This window comes from Parasteatoda tepidariorum, chromosome 5, assembly GCF_043381705.1.
Source record: "Parasteatoda tepidariorum isolate YZ-2023 chromosome 5, CAS_Ptep_4.0, whole genome shotgun sequence".
NCBI classification, from domain to species: Eukaryota; Metazoa; Arthropoda; class Arachnida; order Araneae; family Theridiidae; genus Parasteatoda; species Parasteatoda tepidariorum.
In genome coordinates this window covers 67,568,465-67,591,839 of record NC_092208.1, presented here as the reverse complement: position 1 = coordinate 67,591,839, position 23,375 = coordinate 67,568,465, and the positions used below count along the sequence as shown (strand labels likewise).

Below are 23,375 nucleotides of genomic sequence, written 5' to 3'. Positions count from 1 at the left end.
TTTAGTTATTCTTTTCGGAATCATAGCTGATACATGTTCACCATTCCTCCCCGTACCAGAATGTCACCGTTTTCCAAATGATATACCTACTTTTTTTGTCTCTTTTTCTTCTTGACATCGAGTTTCTTTCTTTTCCATCTTCCTTGGATACGTGCTTCTCCTATAATCATCGCCATATTCCCCTTCAAAACGAAACCTTTTGCTTTCCATATATCACCCTCGATGAGGGGACCTAATCTGTGACCGGTTTTGGTCGGATATTCACGTTTCTGTCAATTATCTCAAACTTGAAATACTTTTAAGACATTTTCTTTTCGTGTTAGTTACCCATGATACAAAGTAATTTTAAGAATCGAGTTTGTAGATGCAAACCGTTTCTGACGAATGTTCGCATTTCTGTTCTTTAAAGAATTTGTAATCCATGTTACAAAGTGTTTTCAAGAATCATGTTTGTAGACATCCTACTTTCATTCCTGACTGATTTTCACGTTTCTATTAACTATTCATGGCAGAAAATAATTTTAAGAATGGAGTTTGTAGATGCAAACGTTTCCGACTGATGTTCGCATTTCTGTTCTTTAAAGAATTTGTAATCCATGTTACAAAGTGTTTTCAAGAATCATGTTTGTAGACATCTTGCTTTCATTTCTGACTTATTTTCACCTTTTTATTAACTATTCACGGTGCAAAATAGTTTTAAGAACCAAGTTTGTCGACCTCATTCTTACGTTACTTACTAATTTTCACATTTCTATCAATTATTCATAATCGAAAATAATTAAATCGTACTAGTCGACGTCTTACTTATTTTCTGACGGATGTTCACATTTCTCCATTATACCATGATGCAAAATTCTTTTAAGATCCGAGTTTGTATGCATCTTACTTTGGTTCCTAACTAATTTTCTAATTTTTATTAGCTATCCATGATACAAAATAATTTTAAGAACCGAATTTTTTGACGTCATACGTACGTTACTGACTGATTTTTACGTTTCTATCTATTATCTATTATAGTAAATAGTTTTAAAAATCGAGTTTGTAGGCATCTCACTCGCTTTACTTTCGGATGTTCACATTTCTGTTCTTAAAAAAATTTGTAATTCATGGTACAAAATGCTTTTAAGAACCGAGTTTGTAGACATCTTACTTTCATTCCTGACTGATTTTCACGTTTCTATTAACTATTCTTGGTACAAAATAATTTTAAGAACCGATTTTGTTGGCGTCATACGTAAGTTAATGCCTGATTTTCACGTTTCTGTCAATTATCCATGATATAAAATAATTTTAAGAATCGAGTTTGTATACACGCTTCTGAGAATTATCTATGATATAAAATATCGGGTTTTAAGTCACCCTATCTTACGTTGCTCTTATTCATTAGCGAAAATTTGTACAACTTACTATCGTCTTATTGGTTGAATCATGTTTATTAATTCAAAAGCCTTTAAAACCATTTTTTTTGTCATTATGAGAACTTTATATTTAAAAAAAGCATTTAAATAGCATGAGTGCCATGGTTGCTTGAATTTCGATTTGAGGTTATTCACCCTTTCAAGTTTTAAAATCCACCCGTTCTTTAACCTCATCTCTGTAGAAATGATGAGTAGCCATACACAACTTGTGCCAACACCTCATATCCGATTCGCATGGCTGTCAATATCGACACATGTTACAGACGAAAGTATACAAATGATGTAAATTGTGAGAAGATTTGTATGATTGAGTGGTCGAGAGGAATTGACCCACACTGGGGCCCTCCTGAATGAGAAAGGACGTTCCCTTCTGTGGAAGTTCGTAGCATTTATGCTGTGAAGCTACCCATGAGGCTTCTTGGGGCCCCTTTGCTCATCATCATTGCGATGGCCGCTTCTGTTTCTATGTCGTTGACCCTTTTTGTAACCCCAATCTAGGTCATTGCTACATCCGTTTTTGACTTTTGGTGGTGGCCATCTTTTTATTTCTGGCTTCAGCTGCCTGGTCATTGGTGGTAGTTGACAAAATTGCAAATCAAGAGACTTGAAACTAAGAGTGAGAAGACAAACAATTACCAAGGGAAATTGTCCCAAGTGAAGAATTGCCCATCACGCTCTCGTATAGGTTATCAACCTGTCCTTTTGAAAGAAATTGCGAAATGGTGTTGCGAAATTTTTTGAACCTGTCTTGCCTTTGCTCTGGGTGACGGTGTTGCTGAGAATTTAAAATTATGATTTACCATATTTTTGATCGTATCGTGATTTCTCATTTCCTAAAAGAAACCAGAATGGTGTTGCAGTTTAACCTGTTCAGATTCACATTTTTCCCACGTGAAAAATAACTTTTATCAATAACTTTATCAATAATTTTTTATCCATTAGGGAAACACATTAGAATTAAGAATTTTTTGAATAATTATTAATTACTTNGTAAATTTATATATATATCTGAACTATCCATATGCTTAGTATTTATCACAGTTACCATTTATTATTAATAACCACCAATGAAATTTCGTCAAAGTAATAATTTTCAACGCATTTGGCTCGAGACTTTTTATACGCGCGCGTAATAGTAGTTCCCTACATGAACAGCTAGACAATGTAAATGGCTTCTATTCATTGGCTTCTAAAAAAAAACATTTATATCTTGTATATTTATTAAAAAAACAATACATAATTTACTTAGTTAAAAAAAATTACAGTTTTTTAATAATTTTATATTTTATTTAAAAATATTTTTTGTTACTGTGAAGAAAAAAAATCCCCCTTTATTTTGAGTAATATTGCATTGAAAAATTCATATAACCCACTGAATAAAAGAAAAATTGCCCACTCAGAATTCACAAAAAGAAAAGAAGGGAAAAAAATGAATGCAAGAAATTTGTTTTGTCGCGATATAGAAAAAGATGTAAAATACATCTTCTCAAAATCTCTTATTTTACCCTCTTACGTGTCATCTACGTTTTTGTTACATTATTTTTTTTTATTGAAAAAAAAAATTGTTTCCTTTCCTTTTGTCTCTTGCTTGTCGAATGTCCCAGAGAGGCCATCCCCTCCATTCACTTCTTCGCTCTATCATCCGACTCTCACGCCGATGGTGTGAAGAAGAACGATAGAATATTTCTTCTGATTCTTCGGATGGAAGGAAGAAGAGAGCGAGAAAAAGACAGACCAGTGGCTGTCATCCGTAACTGTAGTCACGGAATAGGGCGAGCTTTAAATTTCACGAATATCGACAAGCTTTCGTTCGTTCCCTTCCCCACCCATCACCATCCCTACCCACCCTCCAAACTGACCAGATCGACGATCGATACTTTTTTATATATATATATATATTCTCTCTTTTCCCCCTTCAGTTTCATCATTCTCTAAAGACGAAGGTAGCGCTCCCTGGTGATCTCGATACTCGTTTTGAATTTTTTACATGGGTGAAAAATTAATTTGAAGCTCCTTAGTTTGTTGTCCTTTAACTTAGATGCTGTCAAACTACGCAACATTCATCATTTTTGTAAAACTTCTTTTAAATTACTCTCAACTTTCAATTCATTGTAAAATATTTTGTAACCCGAAAGGTGTATTCAATGGGCTTTATTTTATTCCGCAGCAAAAACTTAGAAGTTGAAAACGATTCCAATTATGTTTTATTTTTAAATCGATAATTATAAAATCGTTTTTTTTATTTCATATAAAATTTTATCTAAGCCTCATTGAAAAATACTATTTTTGATTGAAAAATTGAAAACGATAAAATTTAAAACGATTCTAATTATTTTTTATTTTTTAATCAATATTTATAAAATAGTTTTTTTGTATAACATTTTATCTAACCCTTATTGAAAAATGCTATTTTTGAATGAGAAATTGAAAACAATTAAAATTTAAAATCGAAAACGATTCTGATTATTTTTTAATCGATATTTATAAAATTGTTTTTTCGTATAAATTTTTATCTAAGCCGCATTGAAAAATACTATTTTTGAATGAAAATGATACAAAACGATTATTGTGATTCAAAAATAATACTTTTCAGTATTGTAAAGATATACATATAAATAATGATTTACTTTGAGGAAACATTCCTCGTCATTAAAAAAAATTATCCAGCTCATTTGCTATTATATTAGATGATATAAAAAAAGACAAGTTTCTCTCTCTCTCTTTTTTTTTTTTTTTTNAATCTACAAAATCGTTTTCTCTTAATACTGTATTAATCTGTTTGAAAGTTTTCTTTTTAATTCACATGATATCGTATCCCCGATTTACTTTTTGGATTGAAAATTAATTTACAGCATTAGGTTATTAGTAGGGAGAAATTTGAGTGCTAATTTTAACATATTTCTTACAAAATATGTGAATACAAGGTTTTTTTTTTCCTTCGAAACAGATCATCAGAGATATCATTTAAAAATGAGACAATTGGTATAGTAGCAGAAAACGATTTTTAGTTGGTGCATTTTAATAATCGCTAATTGTGAAGTAAATTTTTAAAAACCGTGTGTGAAATTGTAAGGTTAAAATTTGTTTCAAAAACTAATATATGTGTTGCTTTTTTTTCTAGAAACTAGTAAGTGTCGCTCATTTTCCTTTTCATTAACGTCCTACTTAAAGAGTAAAATTTCCAAATTTAAAAGCTTCGTTTTAAATTGAAAAAAAAAAACCCTAATAAAGATACGTATTATTAATTAAAAAATAGCTTTAATTATTATACTAATTTAATGTAAGAGATGTTACGGATTTGTAGTTAATTCCCTTTCGCCATTTCCTACCACTGATAGAAATGCGTGCACGTGCTCAGGTAGAGCAACGAAGCGTGCGTGCTCCGTGCAAGACAAACTCAAAGTGAGGAAAAAATGTCCTCCCAGCTTGTCCACAAAACTCTAGTTGTGGGAGGAGGGAAGGAGAAATCCGCAAGGAAATGAAGGCATCTTTCGTTTTGTGTGTCTGATTGATTGATTGAATACGAGATGGAGAGAGAATCTATTTACGTATGAAAACTGCTGAGACACAGAGTAGAGAGAAAGAGGCGGAGGAAGAAGGGATGTTTTCTGGCTAAAGTGGTTGGCGACGAGGGCGCTGTAGTCGAGCCAAGTGACGGCGGCACGAGTCAGAAGCCGTGTGGCGCTCAATGGGTTCGCACGCGTAGAGACAGCACGCCACAATCTCTATACACCTGACGCGGCACTAAGAAGATGCAAGTCGACGCGGACTTCTAGAACTTGTCTTTATTATTTTTATTTTTTATTACGAAATACTTTTTTCATCATTCCTAACCTACCTCAGTAACGGTTGCCTTACAAGTTGTTTGACAGACGGGGGAAATAAACAGTGATTTTATTCTCCGTATTTTTTAATCTCGCCTTTTTACCGAGAGGAAAAACAAACAAAAAAAACTGTTTTGTGTTGTTATTTTGGAGAATTGTTGTGTAATGGATGGCAGAGCGGGTGTTGACTTGCCGCACGGCTGAAATAACGGAAAAATAAAGAAATGGATGCCGTGAATGTGTCTCCATTCTTCCCGCTTTTGTGGGCAAGCAAGTTCGGACCTCGGCTGCCCTGGCCGACCAACATCGGCAATAGGGGCACCAACGGATCCTCTTCTTCGGCAGATGACACTTCACCTCATGAACACCCTGGTGAGTACCCTTTCCTGTAGTTCCCGTGAAACACTTCCTACGTTCTACTTTCTTTCGAATACAATGAACTTCACACTTTTAGATAAATTATTAGGAAATTTGTTATGCGTATAATGTTTTCAAATATTTTACCTTCGGTAAAAAATGAGGAAACTTGTTATGCTGGTAATATAAGAATGCTTTCGAAAAATACAACAGCATTTCAATATGAATTTTGATGCAATTTGTAATAACTGTTATACATCAGAGCTTTCAAATATCTTTAAATGTGAAAAAATTTTACTAAACTTAAGCCGGTAATGTATGAGTGATTTCGATCTCAATAACTTCGGAATATGAAAAGTAATAATAATTAAGAGAGAATTTGTATGGCTTCAAATATGAAAATTAATAATTGTTTCAAAATTTGTTCAACAGATAATAAATATATCAATGCTTTCAAATAAGAATAATCTTAGAATGTAAAAAAAATAATAATAATAATAATAAAAGGAAGTTTAACGCAACATGGTAAACATATAAAGTAACACTTTATATATTGTGCGTTGTAATGTTAGAAAAATAATTTTGAAAGTTGGTAAGTCTTTGATGGTGAACTTTAATAGAAGCGCGTTTTATCTTATTGTAATTTCGAATACATTGAACTTTAACTTCAATTTTTAAAATACATAAATAATTACATATATCTGCGACAGTGAAAATATATTAACGTAATGGAAGGTGTTTTCAAATGTGTAGTACTTTGACTTTAAAAAGTAACTAAAACTATTTTTAAGCTGGTAATATATCAAGATGCTGTAACTTTTTAATACGGAATTTATTACATCATTATGGTAAATAAATTTCAAAGAGTGATAATTTAAAATACGTTGAGCTTTAACATTAAAAACTAACAATAATTAAGAAGTTTGTCATGGTAAACTTATATAAATTGATGAACCTCTTCAAGATAATAAATTTGGTCTTCAAACAAAAAATTGCAAACGCTTAACAAATATTCAAAATTTTATTGCTTCCAATTATAAAATAATTAATTTGTTGGAATAACTTGTAAAATTTGCCCTGATAGACTTATTTGACGATTTTTACGAAATAATTACTAAGTTTCGATTAAATTGATTTAAAACCTTTTTACAGATAATTTGTAAATCGTGTGACGATAAACATTTTTGTTAATTACCTAATTATTTTGTTAGGGAGAATTTTTAAAATTTAACTCCATTTTATTTATTTATAAATTATTTGATTTAAATTAATTAATTCATTTTGGAATTAGTTAACTTTTCTTTCTCCCTATTGCGCGTTCTTGTTCTTTCCGTCCTGAATTTATTATAAAGCTAATTTTAACTTATGAACTTATGCTTAAAACATTTAAACCTTCAGTTTTGAGCACTTAACATTTTTCATATTTCTTATTAAATTAACTGCTTCGTAAATGTCCTAAAATGAATTATGTATTAAAATCTCATCATTTATAACTCAAGTTTCGTATCAGGCCCTCAACCCTGCTTGTTTTGATTTAATTACCATAGTTGACTACAGCTTTAAAATAATTCATTTGTTAAAATCTTATTATTTATAACTCAAATTTCATATCAGGTCCTCGACCCTGCTTGTTTTGATTTAATTATTTGATTAATTATGATCACATTCCATAATAATTCAATTGTATTTTATATTATAATTTTTTAATTGATATTTATTTTTTTAAATAATTAAGCTTTTGTATAAAATTTAAAAGAAGAATTTGAAATGTAAAGTAGTTTTTCACTTAAACTAAATCTATATTATTTTGTGAGCACAGTTTAGTTAAACTGCTTATTTATTCATTTTAAAGTCTAAGTTCACTTTAGTAATATGTTAACATTGATGTAATATTTTTTTGATTTATAAGCAACCTCTGTTNTTTTTTTTTTTTTTTTTTTTTTTTTTTTTTTTTTTTTTTTTTTTTTTTTTTTTTTTTGTATTTTAACATTGCCTATTGGTCAATTATGTCAATATTGGTCAAACACAGAAAAAAAAATTTTGGTAAAATTACCATACTGTATAACTTGGTAACTGTATAATAATCACATTATTTTTAAATAATAATTATTCTGGTTATTAAAACCAAAATATACGGTATTTCAGCCATCCATTTGGTAGTTTTTCCATTCATATGGTAACTGTTAACCGGAAATTCTGGTTTTTAAAATTATAGTTCTTATTATCACACATTTAGTAAAAACATACAAAACTGAAAAGTAAATTTGTCCGAATAAATGGTTTTATGCCGTGCTCTGGAGTACAATAAAATTACTAAATTTTCCACATTTACAAAACATTATAAAACTATATTAATTGTTAATTTTGCCAAAATCATTTCAGAAGCGCTTCGGTAAAAATTACCGAGCTTTGTGGTATTCCCATAGTGCCAGAAACACAGTAAATTTTGTCATTATATGGTTGTTTTGACCATACTTTTTTTCTCAGTACCGGACCCCTATATTCTCTTGTATACTCCCCTCCCCCTTTTTAATTTTTTGTTTTCTCAATTATTTGATCCCGTTAAACCAAAAACCTACTAATATATGTGTTTGGCGCCGTACAACCGCTATCGGCTTTTGTGTCATTAAACTCATTAAATTTAATCAAGTGTCATCAAATTTTACTCATCTTTAGTTTTACTTAACAAGCAGTAATTTCTAATCTTTTGGCATGCTTAGAAAGTTCTTTTTCTAAGTCGCGCCACGCGAATGGCCATTTTTAACAATTCGAAAAATCGGCATTACAATTAAAAAATTGAGAATCTTTAACGTTTCCCAGTGTCCGTGAGAAAAAATTGCGTCGCCCAAAGGATTATCGGTGCTTTAGATTGTATCACATATTTCAGGTAAATTAAAACCCTTTATGGCAACGATAATAGCGAATAGTTATTGTTACGTGTATATTTTGCTTTGTTAAGTTTCGAAGCTATTAATTCCATACATAACAAAACGTAGTTGTCAGAAAACAAGTGTTATATAACTTTTGTTAAATCCCAATTTTTAAAATGCGTTTCGTTAAAGATTTCGAAATTTCTTCCAATCTTTCGTTAAAGATTCGAAGTTTTCAACTACAATTATGGTAATTTATTTTTTTAATTCTAATATTAAAATATTATTTCTTTAAAATTGTCTTTATTTCTAGCTGAATAACGCATTGGTTTATAATAATGAGTTTAAACTATATCAAACATTGTTTCTTCAAACTATCTTTTACTTTTTAAATAATAAACTTCCACTAATTCGAAAGTGTTTGTTGTTTAATTTTGATTATCATAAAGTTTTTATTTTTTACAAATGCTATTAGAAGTATATATCATTTAAAAACATGCTTAATATAAGATATTGAAATTCATTTTCATCTAATAACATTAAAAGTAGTTAGATCGAACAGATAGTCAAATTCCAATGCGAGAACTAGCGAACCATAACAACTGAACATTATAATCGTGAAATAATGACGAGCTATTTTTTTGTTCTGTCCGAAGATTCATTTAAAAGTTAGGCGCAACACAGAGCAACAAATTCTGGTATAATGTTAAGACATTTCTGGTAAAAAACAAACAAACATAATTCTAGTTTATAAAAACAAAGTGTATGGCATTTAAACCATTCCATTTGGAAATTTTGCCGTTCATATGGTTCATACGGAAATTCTGGTTTTCAAATTCATAGTTCTTATTACCTCACATTTAGTAAAAAATACAAAACTGAAAAGTAAATTTAACCGAATAAATGATTTTTATGCCATGCTCTAAATTATTCATTGTAAAATTATCAACTTTTACCATTCCTAAATTTTATCATATATATTATAAAACCATATTTTATTGTTAATTTTACTAAAACCAATATAAAAGCGCTTCGGTAAATATTACCGAGCTCTTTGGTATTCCCAAATAACCAGAAACAAGGTCAATTTTACCATATTCTGGAAGTTTTAACCAGAATTTTTTTCAGTACCCAAGCGAGTTTTTCAAATGTTGTCATAGTAGTCGAATAGGATGTTTTTATAATGTATGTATTATGATTTGCAAGCATTACAATTACAAAAAAAAATATTAAAAGTTTCTAAGTTTAAAGTGGCTAAATAATATCAGAATAAAAATTCAGAGTTCCTTTTACTTTTTATAGCGATTTAATATCAAATTTATTACTTTTAAAAGAATAATTTCAGAAAATAGACAGAGTTAAAACACAGTTTTTATGTGCAAAAGCTGTAAAACAATGGGCATATGTTCGAAATTTTGCTTTTTAGGAATGTTCTCGAATCTCAAATAAGAAATCAAATTTTTTAATGCATTTATTTATCGATATTTAGAGTCTAGAAAAATAATGCCGGAAATTTTTTTTTTGTTATTTCCTTTTTCATTATAAAACCATAAAATTTGAAAAATATAGGATTTTCTGAAGAATATTGAACAATAATTACTTAAATGTCGCCAAACTAATGATAAAAAATATAGTCTAGAAGATTATTTTGAAGTTATTTTATTGCATGCTAACGAAGAAACGAAATTATCTACGTAAGAGGTATAATCGACACAATTGATAACATTTTGAGTAAATAATAGATTGAAAAGTAGTAGAAACGCATATGGTTCCTTAACTTTAAGCAAAAAACTTAAAATTTAATGTCGAAATTAAGAAATTAAGTACAATCTCTTGTTGTCGGAACTGAAGTACATTTTTTTTTATATATATTAGTATTTCTTGTATTTTAAATAAAAAGAAAGTCATGTAAAATGCTTTTTGTTTTATATACCTAAAATTTGTAACTTCACAAAGTTTAAAAATAAATTCTCACATAAGTCGCACAGGAATCACATTTTGCTGCAAAGCCTGTAAAATTTGTGCTTGATTGGCGAGTTAAAACATCGTTCTTTTGTAGAGCATGATCTATAAATAATATTCAGCATGACTTCACTGTTAGAAAATATGAAACGTGTTAAACCGTTTTGTTTTATTCACATTTGCTACAACCTTAACATGGTGTTAAACTGAACCATATTATTGCACTTTTTGAACTTGATTACACGTTATCGTTCAGTTTTAATATTATAGCAACTTTATCAAGGTTGTACAATCTTTTCACCTTATGGTTCAATGTTCAATTTTTTTTTCTTGTAATTTCCAAAGGAGGATTTTATTTTTAACGAAAAATATCAATGATTCCAGTTACTATGGTATAATTAATTCAATCATGGTTATATATTGCATTTAAAGACAAACAAAACAGTACAAATATAGTAATTAATTTTACATTATTAAGTGTAAATTACTCATTGTTGAACTCTATTGCGCGATACTTTGGTTTAAACTCTGTGGGAATATGGTTTGATTTAACTCCTTATTATTGAGGCTACATCAAATTTGCTGAATTTTCTAAGACTGCTTATGAACTAAATTTTCCGAAAGTATTTAAAATACAAACATTTAATAAATTTCAATTTCCAAAAATGATCGCAATCAGTTTATTTGCGGCCTCTGGTTTCTAGAACCTATCTTATTTTAGGTTTTTTTTTTTAATAATGAAGTTTAAAAAATACTTAGTCATTGCTTGTTAATAAGGAATTAATAATTAAATTCTTCATTTTTAACGGAAGTTATATTCATTCTGGCTACTATGTGCAATGATAATGTAATTCCTACGATAGAGCTGTACGTTGATTCGATGATTTCTAGGTTTCCCTTATTAGTGGAACTCTTTGTTTTGCGTAGATTTTAATCATTATTGATTTATTTGTTGACATAGATTTTCAACTCCCTAAGACTTATCATTCACAACTTTGTTACATTCATTGTCTTACAAAGCATTTTGTGCTATGCGAGATAAGTATCTTGTCGTGATGTATTTATAATTTTTAGAAACTGTTTAACTTAAAATGCAAGCTCATCGTCAATGACGTGTAGATTTTTTCTTTCATAAAAATTAAGTAATTTATGTCTATTTTTTTTAAATGATAGATTTGTTAGTATGCATAATAACTTTATAATAGCATATTACAAGAACAACATAAAAATGCTTTATATAACCATGTTCGAATGTTTTCAATTTTATTGCGGTAGCTTCATGTAAAAGAGATAATCAAATCGCTATCAAATTCTACTACATCACAATTGAGGAAGGCGGATATTTCTAACGATAGCCTTTCAACTTCTCTTTTATTTTCTCTTGCAATCGAGTATGTTTAGGAGAATTTAACACTTATTCTTAACTGATTTATTAGGTTTGCGATAGCGTTTTTATTTTATTCTCGTTTCAGTATTAATTTTTGACCCCATTGAGTAGCATACTTTTAAGTAGTCATTTTTAATAAGAAATTTATAACCGACGTTAAACAGCCGACCCAATTTTTTGAGTTTACGAATACCAATGTCCAACTCCGTAGCCCTGTAATTTTGGACCCAATCCAGAAGACAAGGGAACTCCTGGATCAAGTATTGGGAAATATATGCCTTCGTGGAGGACTTTTCGATAAAACTAACCCACATTTGCGTCACATGTAGAGGAAAACCTCTAAAATCTCCCAAGGTTAGCTTGACTGTTAGGGGAATCTAACCCATAATCTGTCTGCCACTGAGGCTATTTTACGTGAGCACTGTGGTCAGTGGGGAATTTGAATCGATCAGCCATCGCTGGGATTCAAACCCGGTTCACTTCATTGGAAAGCAAGCTCTCTAACCCCTGAGCCATCACGTCTCTGGATCAAGTATTGGGACAACGGTCTATTAATGAGGATACTTTATTCAGCACTGTAGTCGGTGCAAGCCTGGAGAAGAGTTTGTACCAACCAGTCACCACTGAAATTCGAACCGGGCTCACCTCTTTGGGAGTCGAACGCTCTGTCCCCTAAGCCACCGCGGTCCTTTGAACTTATCTATAATACTTTCTCGGAGGAAAATTTAGAACGAAAAACAGATAATTTGTTCTTTATAATTTGAAATTGTTTGCGCCCTGCGACGAATCCAAATCTTGTGGTTTGATGTACTAGTTTACTATTTCGCGTTATTTTAAAATGATTTCGGTGAAGTTTTTTTACTCATTATTTGATCAGTTGTGTCCATTTATAAGCTAATCACTTATTAAGCGAATCACTTTCCATTTATGTATTATTAAAGTATCTGAGAAGTTATCATCATTCCTTTTAAAAATGTGTTTAAATTTAATGGCTTCTATATTATCATAAAAATGTTTTAAGATTGGCCTATCTATAATTTGTATTTGCTTAACATCAAGCTGTAGCCGACAAATGTTACCAACTAGCACGTGTGAATACGTCGGAAATTCGTGTAAACATCATACTTAATAGATTTAAGGAAGGCGATAAAAAAAAACTTATTTCATTTGATATTTTAAACAGCTGCGCATCTAAATCTAACTGTTCAAAACACAGGAATATCATATTTTACGACTATATTTAATTGATTTTGGCGCATTTCTGAAGCTATTTTCTTCTAAAATATACAAGACTTGCGAAAATCCGAATTTTTTATTATCGAACTATTAAAAATATATTTGTATTAAAAACGAATGAGTGTTTATTTCCTTCTCATACGATTGCATAGATCACACTGATTTCTTATTAGAATGTCGAACAATTTTTGGGCCAACTTTTATCCTAAAGGTAATCGTTAGAATTTTTTTTTCTTTCGTTTTTCAAATTTATAATAATCTGAAATATCTGTATTACAATTTCTGCCAAACCAACTGTTCTTAGTAACTAAACGTAAATTATATCAAATCTTGCTTAATTCTTTAAATCCCGATCCAATTTTACTGCAGTTTTGAATACCGTCTTAATGATATATATGGTAATCAATGCATGCTGAAACATAGTAGGTATTTTATTCTGTTAGCTATGATCCAAGTGTAAAAAAATTACTCGTATGATTTCAAATATAAATTATAGAGTTTTAAATTAAAAAGTAGAAACAAATGTGTTAGATCTTTCTAGATAAGTGCAAATAATCAAAGATCATTTTAGGAGAACTTTGGATTCATTAAGAAATACTTCAGACATTATCCAGCGGTCTGTCCAGGCATTTTGGGAAAGGTCCGTTTTTGTAAAATTGTGAACAAAATTGCTCGTAATTTATGAATATAAGATAAAAGTTAAGTCACATTCTTTCAACCAGGATCCTGCTTTTATGAATTTGTGCAAATAGGGTCCTGTAGGGCGAAATAAATTGTAAATAGATACAAGATTATGCTCAACACTGTAAAACTATAATTTTAAAAAATTGAATTTTCAAAATTAAACAGCAATTGCTTCTAAATTAGAGATGCAACATACAAATATTTGGTATTTAGCCTATACTGCTGAACGCAGAATATTCATTTCGGACGAATATCGGAAGAAGCGTCTGCCGAAGACAAAAAAAAACTTAATTCGTTTACATCCATCTTTCTTTTTTTTCCCTTGGGAAGGGTTTATTCGATTAACAAAACAATAATGAAGATAAACAAATTTGTGAAGGATCCGATTAAAAGTAAAATCATTTTGTGAAAGGTCCGTTTTTAAGTTAAAATATTTTGTGAAGGGTCCGTTTTTATGAATTGATATTTTGTGAAGAGTCCGTTAACGGACCCAATTTTCTTCTAAACAGACCCCTGTTATCATTAAAATGGACCCTTCATTCACATTTTAACTCCAAAATAAATCCTTTACAAAATTCTTCATTTAAAAATCTGTTTCGATGACATCTTTCATTCATAGCTTTGAAATCTTAATAAGAATTAATTACTTAATTTTTATAAAAAACTTTTTTTAATAAACAGAAAAAAATTTAATTATTATTTTTTTTTTATTTGCTGAAACCAATGCTGCCCTCAGTTACATTCAGTGCTCCATGAAGTTACATGATTTTTTCCTTCCAGAAACAATACCTTTGTTTCCTGAATTCACGATAACAGGACCTTTAAAAAAATTTAAAAAAACCTGCACAGACTACAAGTTTTTATGATTTTTAACAAAAATAGTTACATACAAAATGTTATTTATCTTAAATAATAAACATCAGATATGTTGTAGCGCAAGATACCGGCTTTAGTTAGTGCTATTAACTATGCGCGAAATCGGATTTAAATTTAATTTAAATTTGATTAAAAACATTTGTTTTTAAATTCACAATGACACAAGGAATACATAATTTTTGAAAAATATGTATTATTAATTATTTAGCTCACAACTTAACGAAGTAGTGTGCTTATTCTAAAAATAATTTCATGCATTTTATAAGAATGTAGTCTTAATGATCTTTTGTGTGAATGTGATCTTTTTTTAATTGATCTTTTTTCCATAAAATTAGTTACAATATTTTTATTGTTTAGTCTAACTTCATGTGAAAAATAGCTCCAGCGCCGTATTAACTTCTAGCTCACTGAATTTTTAATGAAATAGCAAATGCGGCATTTGTGGTGTAAATAAAATCACCCTTTTTTTCCCCTTTAAAAATTATTATGGAATTAAGCTAATATTAAACTATTATCTGTTTTTGCATAACCTTAAAAACATATGCTATATAACGCACATACTTAACATTAAGCAGAATGCGTTTATATACTAGATTGCGTTTCTATTTTTTCTCCTAAAATTTTGAATACTTACACTTTTAGAAATTTTCGAGCGTTTTGAGCCTTAATATGTTTCAAATTTGCTTCAATCTTAGTATAATTAAAAATGTGCCAAGTGTGTTTTACTTTTTATGAGTGTTTATATACCACACTGTTAGAATATTTTATTCTAAAATTATGGTAAAATAACCGGTAGCAATCTGTCCATCCAATTAACCGTAAAGTTCGCGGTAAAGAACATTTTTTTTACTGTTTTGTAACCGTTTGCAATTAGCAGGATTATAAAACCATCAGTACAAAACAATATGATTTTTAACCATTTATGACTAGCCTGGTTTCAAAACTGCCAAAACGAAATTTAACTGGACATCAGAGCTAGGCTTTTCGTTAGGTAATGTGCAATGGAAAGTGCAGACACTAGAAGTTCTTCATGTGTTGAAGGGAATGGAAGAAATTTTGTGTGATCAACCCTGGGACTTGAACCTGCGTTCTCTCGGTCCGAAGACTGACAGATCAGCCCTATCTGCTATGTGTACCGAGCTGCACGGAACTAAATGGCTTCATTTGGTGGGCTTAGTTGGTACGATAAAATTCTGGTTCTCACAGTTAACAGTTTGAATACCATCTTATTTAAGGTTTGGTAACTGTTTTGTTTAAATATGGTAAAATAACAATTAAATAAATGTTTATTTAACCATTTTTTCCGAAAAAATTTCTATCTGTGTATGGTCAAATCTGACCAAAGACACTACTAATTTTCTTATCTTATTAAGGTAGTACCAAATTGTTTTTTAAGGTGCTGATATTAAGGTTCGATTAATTTTCTGGAAGTCTTAAAATTCCTAGTCGTATACTTTAAAAAAAAATCTGCTCAACTTTGAACCTTTTAATCAATAAAAACTAAATAAGGTGCAAATTTTGTTCAACTTTAATGAAGTGTTTATATTGAACCGTTCAATTTTAATCGCAGTATCAGGTATTACATAATTCCCTAAAGTATTGTCCTGTCTTCCCTCATCTTCCTATCTAAGCCTAACCATTCATCATTATTTATACTTAAAATTACGATTTAATATAAAATAAGCATAATTAATGGGATTTGACGAACTCAAACAAGCATTACTGTTACACTAACGTTCGTAAAGCAAACTTATTTAATGTATTGCATCGTATGAAGTATTTTTATATCCAAGAGTCATAAAGTATGTTTTTATTGCTCCAAAACTTGTTACTGATATTTCAGCTGCTCAGTTGATGGAAAAAAATAGAGTCAAATATAACGCCTAGCTAATATGATTTTTATGTGCAAAGTATAACAATTACTTCAATTTTTTTTTTTACTGCATTTTACTTTATTCTTTTTTTTTTATTTCTTACGACTGTATTTTTTCTTAATCTGTTTTATAAGATGTTTCATATAGTACATCTGAAATCGTAGTATCGTAAAATATCGTTTCTATTAAATTTTATGTTAAAAATAATGTGAAGCTTGAGTTTACATTTTCTGTTAAGAAAGTTTTATTTGTAAGTAAAGTAAAACTGCGTTCATATTTTTATTAAAAATTCGCTAAAAATAGCTTAGCTTACAAATTATAAGTATTCAAATTTTTAATTAAATGAAAAAAAAATTTTTTTTACTTAAAAAAATTTGATAAGAACTAATGTAAATTTAATAATTTATTCCGGTGATGTATTTTCATGTTACTTTTTCCGTTCATACATGTTAAACGGTTTACGAAAAATATGGTTATCAAAATTCTTATTATCTAATAGTTCTTATTACCCCACATTTAGAAAAAAGACAAAACTGAAAAGTAAATTCAAGTCAATAATGATCTTTTTTATGCCATGCTCTAACTTATCACGATAGAATATCATATTTATCAAATTTCATCGCATATTTTAAAACAATATTTTATTGTTAATTTTATCAAAGCCCTTCGGTAAAAATTACCGAGCTTTTTGGTGTTCCCTTGGAGCTAGAAACACAGTAAATTTTAACATATCCTGGAAGTTTTGACCTTACTGTTCTTCTCATTATACTAATCGATTCTTATAGAGTGTTGTAATTACAAAATTGTTGCTTGATTACAATGTTAATATTAAAAATTCTGCTTTTTTTCCCTGTTATTCTATATATGTTATATTTAATGTCCCGGCAGAAGGGTTTGATAATTACAGATGCTTTAGTTAATAGTTTTTACCATTAAATAACGTTTATTGCTTTAAAGTGATTTTTTAATTTCATAACTTATGAAACATCTCATATTATGACAATTAATTTTATTTTCTTACGATAAAATCAACTTTTAATTTATGTGATTATCTTAAACGTATGAAGTGTCAATATTTCGTTTAAAACAATTATTTTTTAAAACTATTTTTAGAAAAATACTAGCATTGGTTTCTCGTATTGATATAAAAGACATACTTACTAATTGTATGCAAATAATAATTTACTAAAATGTATAGTATCTGTAAATTAGTAAATATCCAAAAAATCAATTACGAGTGTTATAATTGAATATTGTCAATGAATTTTTGACTATGCTGAATTTATAATTAAATGTTTCGTTAAATAAATATAACAATTCGCTTTCAGTTATAAGAAAACTATGTTTTATAGTAATGATTCATACATTTAAAATTTCATTTTGCTTAGATTGAAATATAGATTGTAACTATCGTGATTTTTATTTTAAATACTCGCTTTAAAATAGGTAAGATCAATAAAGGAATTTTTCAAAATTTATGCTATTCCTTATTTAAAAAATAATGTGAAATTCATAATAAATATTCGTTATCATTAAAAGAAATATGTAAGACTCATGCTATTCGTTATCATTAATGGAATTATTTCATTATCTTTTAAAAAGGATTGTAAAATATATGATATTCGTTATTATTGAATAAGTCATGTTAAGTTCATGCTGCACTTAATCATTAAAAAAATTATTTAAAATTCATAATATTCATTAAAAGAAATATGTAGAAGTTCACGCTATTCGTTAGCGTTTTAAAAAGAATTATAGAAAATTCATAATATTCGTTATCAGTTAAGGTTTTACGTAAAATTCATATTTATTAGCTTTTTTCATATGATTTATCAGCAGGGGTCTGTTTAGAAGCAATTTGAGTCCGCTAACAGACCCTTCACAAAATATCTTTTCATAAAAACGGACCCTTCACAAAATATTTTAACTTGAAAACGGACCCTTCACAAAATAATTTATCTTTTAATCGGACCCTTCACAAATTTGTTTATCGTCATTATTGTTTTGTTAATCGAATAAACCCTTCCCAGGAAGGGGGGGGGGGAAAGAGAGACAAATGTAAACGAACTAAGTTTTGTTTTCGGCAGACGCTTCTTCCTTTATTCGTCCGAAATTAATATTCTGTGGTCAGCATACCAAATATTTGTTTGTTGCATCTCTAATTTAGTAGCAGCAATTACTGTTTATTTTTAAAAATTCAATTTTTTTATTATAGTTTTACAGTGTTGAGCATAATCTTGTATGTCTTTACAATTTAAAAACTCCTTGAAAAAGTTTTTCGCAATAACAGGACCCTATTTGCACAAATTCACAAAAGCCGGACCCTGGTTGAAAGAATGTGACTTAAAGTTCATTTTATATTCACAAATTGCGAGTAATTTTTTCACAATTTTACAAAAAACCGACCTTTTACAAAATGTCTGGACAGACCCCTGTTCAGGTTACTTCTAAAAGCTGTTTTGCATCATATGCACGTAACTATGTTTTTACTAATTTTATGAATTGTTGCTAAAATATTGAAACAACATTAACTATGTTTATAATGCCGAATATGCTTTTGGAATAATAAATACCTTGTTCCAAAATTGTTCATGCATGACATGGATGTAAACATCCTTTCGTGAACAAATGGCATTAGGCGAAAAGTGCTACCACTAAGTGTTACAATGCCTAATAAGTACAAATTTAGAAACCGTGTTTTCAAACGCTTCGTTAGTGAGAATTTTAGCTTTTTTTTCTCTTTTATTTTTCTTTTAAAAAAGGTAATTGGCTTTTTTCCCTCTTTGAAACTTACGATAATTAAAAAAAAAATTTTTTTTTTCATTTTATTCTGATTTTGTAAAAAAAAAATTTCTTAAATTAGTTGAGATTTATGATATTTTATGTGAAACTATGAATGAAATTGCGCATTGTAGCAAACTGGAAGAACATGCTAAGCAAATTTGAGGCAATCAGTTTTCAAATAATTAGAAATGTCAGAAATTATTAACTAATTTTCAAAGTTTTTTTTCTTTTTTTTTTCATTTTATTCTAATTTTGTAAAGTTTTTTTTTCTTAAATTAGTTGAGATTTATGATATTTTATGTGAAATTATGAATGAAATTGCGCATTGTAGCAAACTGGAAGAACACGCTAAGCAAATTTGATACAATCAGTTTTCAAATAATTAGAAATGTCAGAAATTATTAACTAATTTTCAAAGTTTTTTTTACTTAAATTAGTTGATATTTATTATATTTTATGTGAAATTATGGATGAAATTGCGCATTGTAGCGAATTGGAAGAACATGTTAAGCAAATTTGAGACAATCAGTTTTCAAATAATTAGAAATGTCAGAAGTTAATAACTATACGTACTTTTTTTTTTTTTAATTTTGCGAAACCTTTAAAAAAAGAAAAGCTGCACATCAATATCTCGCACGCACATATATCTACACATCATGACAGAAGTTTTTTTAGAGATTACTTCTGAAACTGGAAAGCTGTTATATTCTAATTCATTTGCATATATTTTTAACTTTTCAACTGAACTAAATAATTTTGTTTTTGGATTTAATGAATTTTTTCATTAGTTCTATCAAACCATCGGGTTCACTTAAATTGGTGACCCTGGAATACGAAACTATCATTACCGGATAAATAGCGCAGCACCCACAGAACTCCATTGTCTACTTAAGTTTTATTTTATTGGTTTAGAAACTATGCTAATTGTAAATGGTTACAAAACAGTATAGTTTTGTGTTCACGGATTTTTAACTGCACCAGTAAATGGTTTCAAAACCATAAAGTTAAAGAAATGTATCTAGCCATTATCTTTATGGTTAATCAGATGGACAAATTGCTGTAGGTTATTTTACCGTAATTTCAGAATGAAAAGTCTAACAGGGTAACGGGAATGAAAATAAAAAAAAAAGTTCAATATTATTATAAATATTTTACAACCATTTTTTCCATTATAATTTTTAAGCTTATTTTAATAACTATTCAGTAATGATCTAATCTTTGCCACTTTACGTAAGGAACAACTGCATTTTTTTTATCTTAAATAAGCGAAATTCAGCATACCAGAGAAGTAAATTTTTTAATGCATTTTTGACTGTTTTTTAAGTTTTTTTCTTCAAAAAATCTAGTTTTGACTTTCTGGTACTTAACTTTGAATTAAAAAATTTGTTGTTTAATTTTTGAGAAATCGCCATTTTAAGCTTTTATTTCAATTTTAAAAAAAGAAAAAAGAAAATTTTTCAAATATTATTCTGTGTTATTTCATTATTAGAACTACAAAAAAATCACATTGAATTTGGTGAAAATAAAAAATTGTTTTGTTTTCAGAGTCGGGCTTAAATTGTTCTTAAAATTTAAATTTGTAGGATTTAACAAAATTCAAATGCATTAACAAAATATATTATGTTATGTTCTTTTGAATACCAGACCAGCAAGTGAATCGGTTTCAAAATTTAAAATACATTAACAATTTTTATTAAAAAAAATACTTTTAAGTAACACCCGTAGTTTGTTATAATTAAACTTAAATTTCTGAGTTAAACGTTATAAAATATGTTTTGAAAAAAAATGGTAATATTTAATCTCTCTTTTTGGTATTGTTTTTTAAATATTTATTTTTTCATTATGCATCGATTTTTCAGAATTAAGAAATAAATTTACTAACAATGCGTTTAATAAAAAATATTTTATTTTGTTATAGCAATTGCCATTTTATTCAAAGGAAGTTCCTTACTATGATTTACTTAGTTTTGCATTAGTTTTAAAGAAACTAAAAAACTTTTTCTATATTTATAATTACTTTTTATTATGTTTGTGAAAATTCCACAATTGTCAAAAACTAAACTTTGTTATTATTTTCTAACGAAGTCCAAATATTTGAGATTTATTTAGACTAACAACTCCCAATTAAAGACGGTATATTCGGAATACATTACCCAAATGTTCTTTTTGTGACATAATAGAAAGGAAAGGGATACTTTTAGATGGATTTGTTATGTGGTCCATCCATCGGGTTCAACTGACCACTTGGCCGAAGCGGATCGATCGCAGAAACGGCCATTTCCGACGTCACGGCCCGGGGACTTTGATGACGTCGGCCCAAGGAAGCGGTCCTCTTATCAATCACTGGCCAACTTCCATTAATTGGCCCGTTGTGACGTCACCGCGATGACCTCTTTCATTCGCTTCTTCTTTTGTGAATAATCGCTTCCCTTCTTCATCTTCGTTTTCTTTTTTTCTTCTTTTTTTTTTTACCATCCCTGATTGAGTTTGTCGCTCCGCATTTACCCTTCCTAGTTATCTTGTCTTTTCCCCTACACCCCCGCATATACCCACAACTATCTCTGTTGTGGTTTATGGTTTTTATACGATTATTGTTATTTGCCTATTCTTCGACCCTAACTGGACAAAAAGGTGATAGTGGTCTCGCTTTTATTTATGGTCTTTGGCCAGCGCCTTCGACTCTTTTGCAAATTTGGGGAATGCTTTTTTCCAATCGGAGAATGAATAAGTTGTGTTCGCCTTGCTATTGTTTTCATAAATTATTGTACAAACGTTCTTTTTGTTCTTTTTTTATAATTTAATGTGATTGTACTCTTATTCTTGTAAAGTTATATTACGGAGGGGAGTAATTAATTATTAATCGTACATTCTTTTTGTTCTATTTCGTTTTCATTGTACTACATTCATGTTGCTCTCATTATAAACTATAACTTTACATAAATTATAACACGACCTTCTTATTGTTTTAAATTATAATGTGGATCTTCATGTTGTTGTTTTTTTATGCATATATGTTATAATAAAGGTTCATGATGTTCTTGTCATAAATCACAACATGGAAGTTCTTATTGTTCATGTTGAGTTTTTTTTTTATAGAATATAAAACGTTCTTATTGTTCTTTATATGAACTATAACGCGGACGTGCATGTTAGGTTTTTTTATGTAATGTAATACGGACGTTCATGATATTCACTGCATAAATCATAAGACGGGCGTTTTTATTGCTTTTTCTATAAATTATAATACGGGCGTAATATGTTGGGTTTTCTTTTTAAAAAAATTATATAATATGGATATTCAATTATTCTTTATAATACTGATTTTCATATTGTTCTTAATCTAAGTTAAATAACGAGTATTCTTCTTTGTTTTCATCTCTGCGATGAGAAATCATTATTTTTATTTGCTTAATTTTTTACCCTAGCTGGAATAAAAATTGATATGTGGTTACGCAATCACCTTGCTCTAATTTAGAGTATTTTTGCCAGCGCTTTTGTTCGTGTAATTTTGTGGAGTTCGTAGTTCTAGCATCAAAGAAAAAATAATTTATGTTCGCAATACTGTTATTCTTATGATTTTTTACTTGCACGTTGTTATTGAAGTTATAATACGAACATTCATGTTGTTCGCGATTTAAATTTTGATACAGTTGTTTGGTTTCTATACTTCCACATTAGGATTTACATTTTTAAAAAAATGGTTTGAATTTTTTTGAACTTGAAGTGGCAGTTTAATTTATTAACCATCTACTTCACTTTATCACTTTATTCAAAAACTTGCTACCTTTTTCTCATTCGATTTTATTTTTCTTTATGGCTTGCTATATGTTCTTCAATAAAGCCTTCAATTTCTATTACTTCCAGAAAATAATATCAAATCCTTTTTAAACTTACATACCTTAAACATAGACAGACGCAAAAGGAACTCGATAGATGCATAAATCATGATTGTCTTTACCTTCGGCCGTCGAAGATGCATTCAGGTAATCAGACCTTTAAAGATTTTGGCTTCCTTATTTCTCCACTTGTATGATTGAAAACACGGTGGTGGATTCATCATTGAGTGATGAATCTTTTCTGCCGGATCTTTCTTTACCTTTCAT

General features: G+C 29.1%; 1 protein-coding gene across 8 annotated transcripts in view; it reads left to right on the top strand.

Moving 5' to 3' along the window:
- The window catches only part of LOC107438772 (POU domain, class 2, transcription factor 3), a 545,522-nt gene that overhangs the window by 398,446 nt on the left and 123,701 nt on the right, over positions 1-23,375 (top strand). Inside the window, exon 1 of one of the 8 annotated variants that reach the window (XM_016051141.4) lies at positions 4,981-5,614. The exons of the other annotated variants lie outside the window; for them this stretch is intronic. Coding sequence (XP_015906627.1) covers positions 5,467-5,614 — 148 coding nt within the window. The 5' untranslated portion in view covers positions 4,981-5,466. Of the gene's footprint in view, positions 1-4,980; positions 5,615-23,375 lie in introns of those variants that run through there. 8 annotated transcript variants of the gene reach the window in all.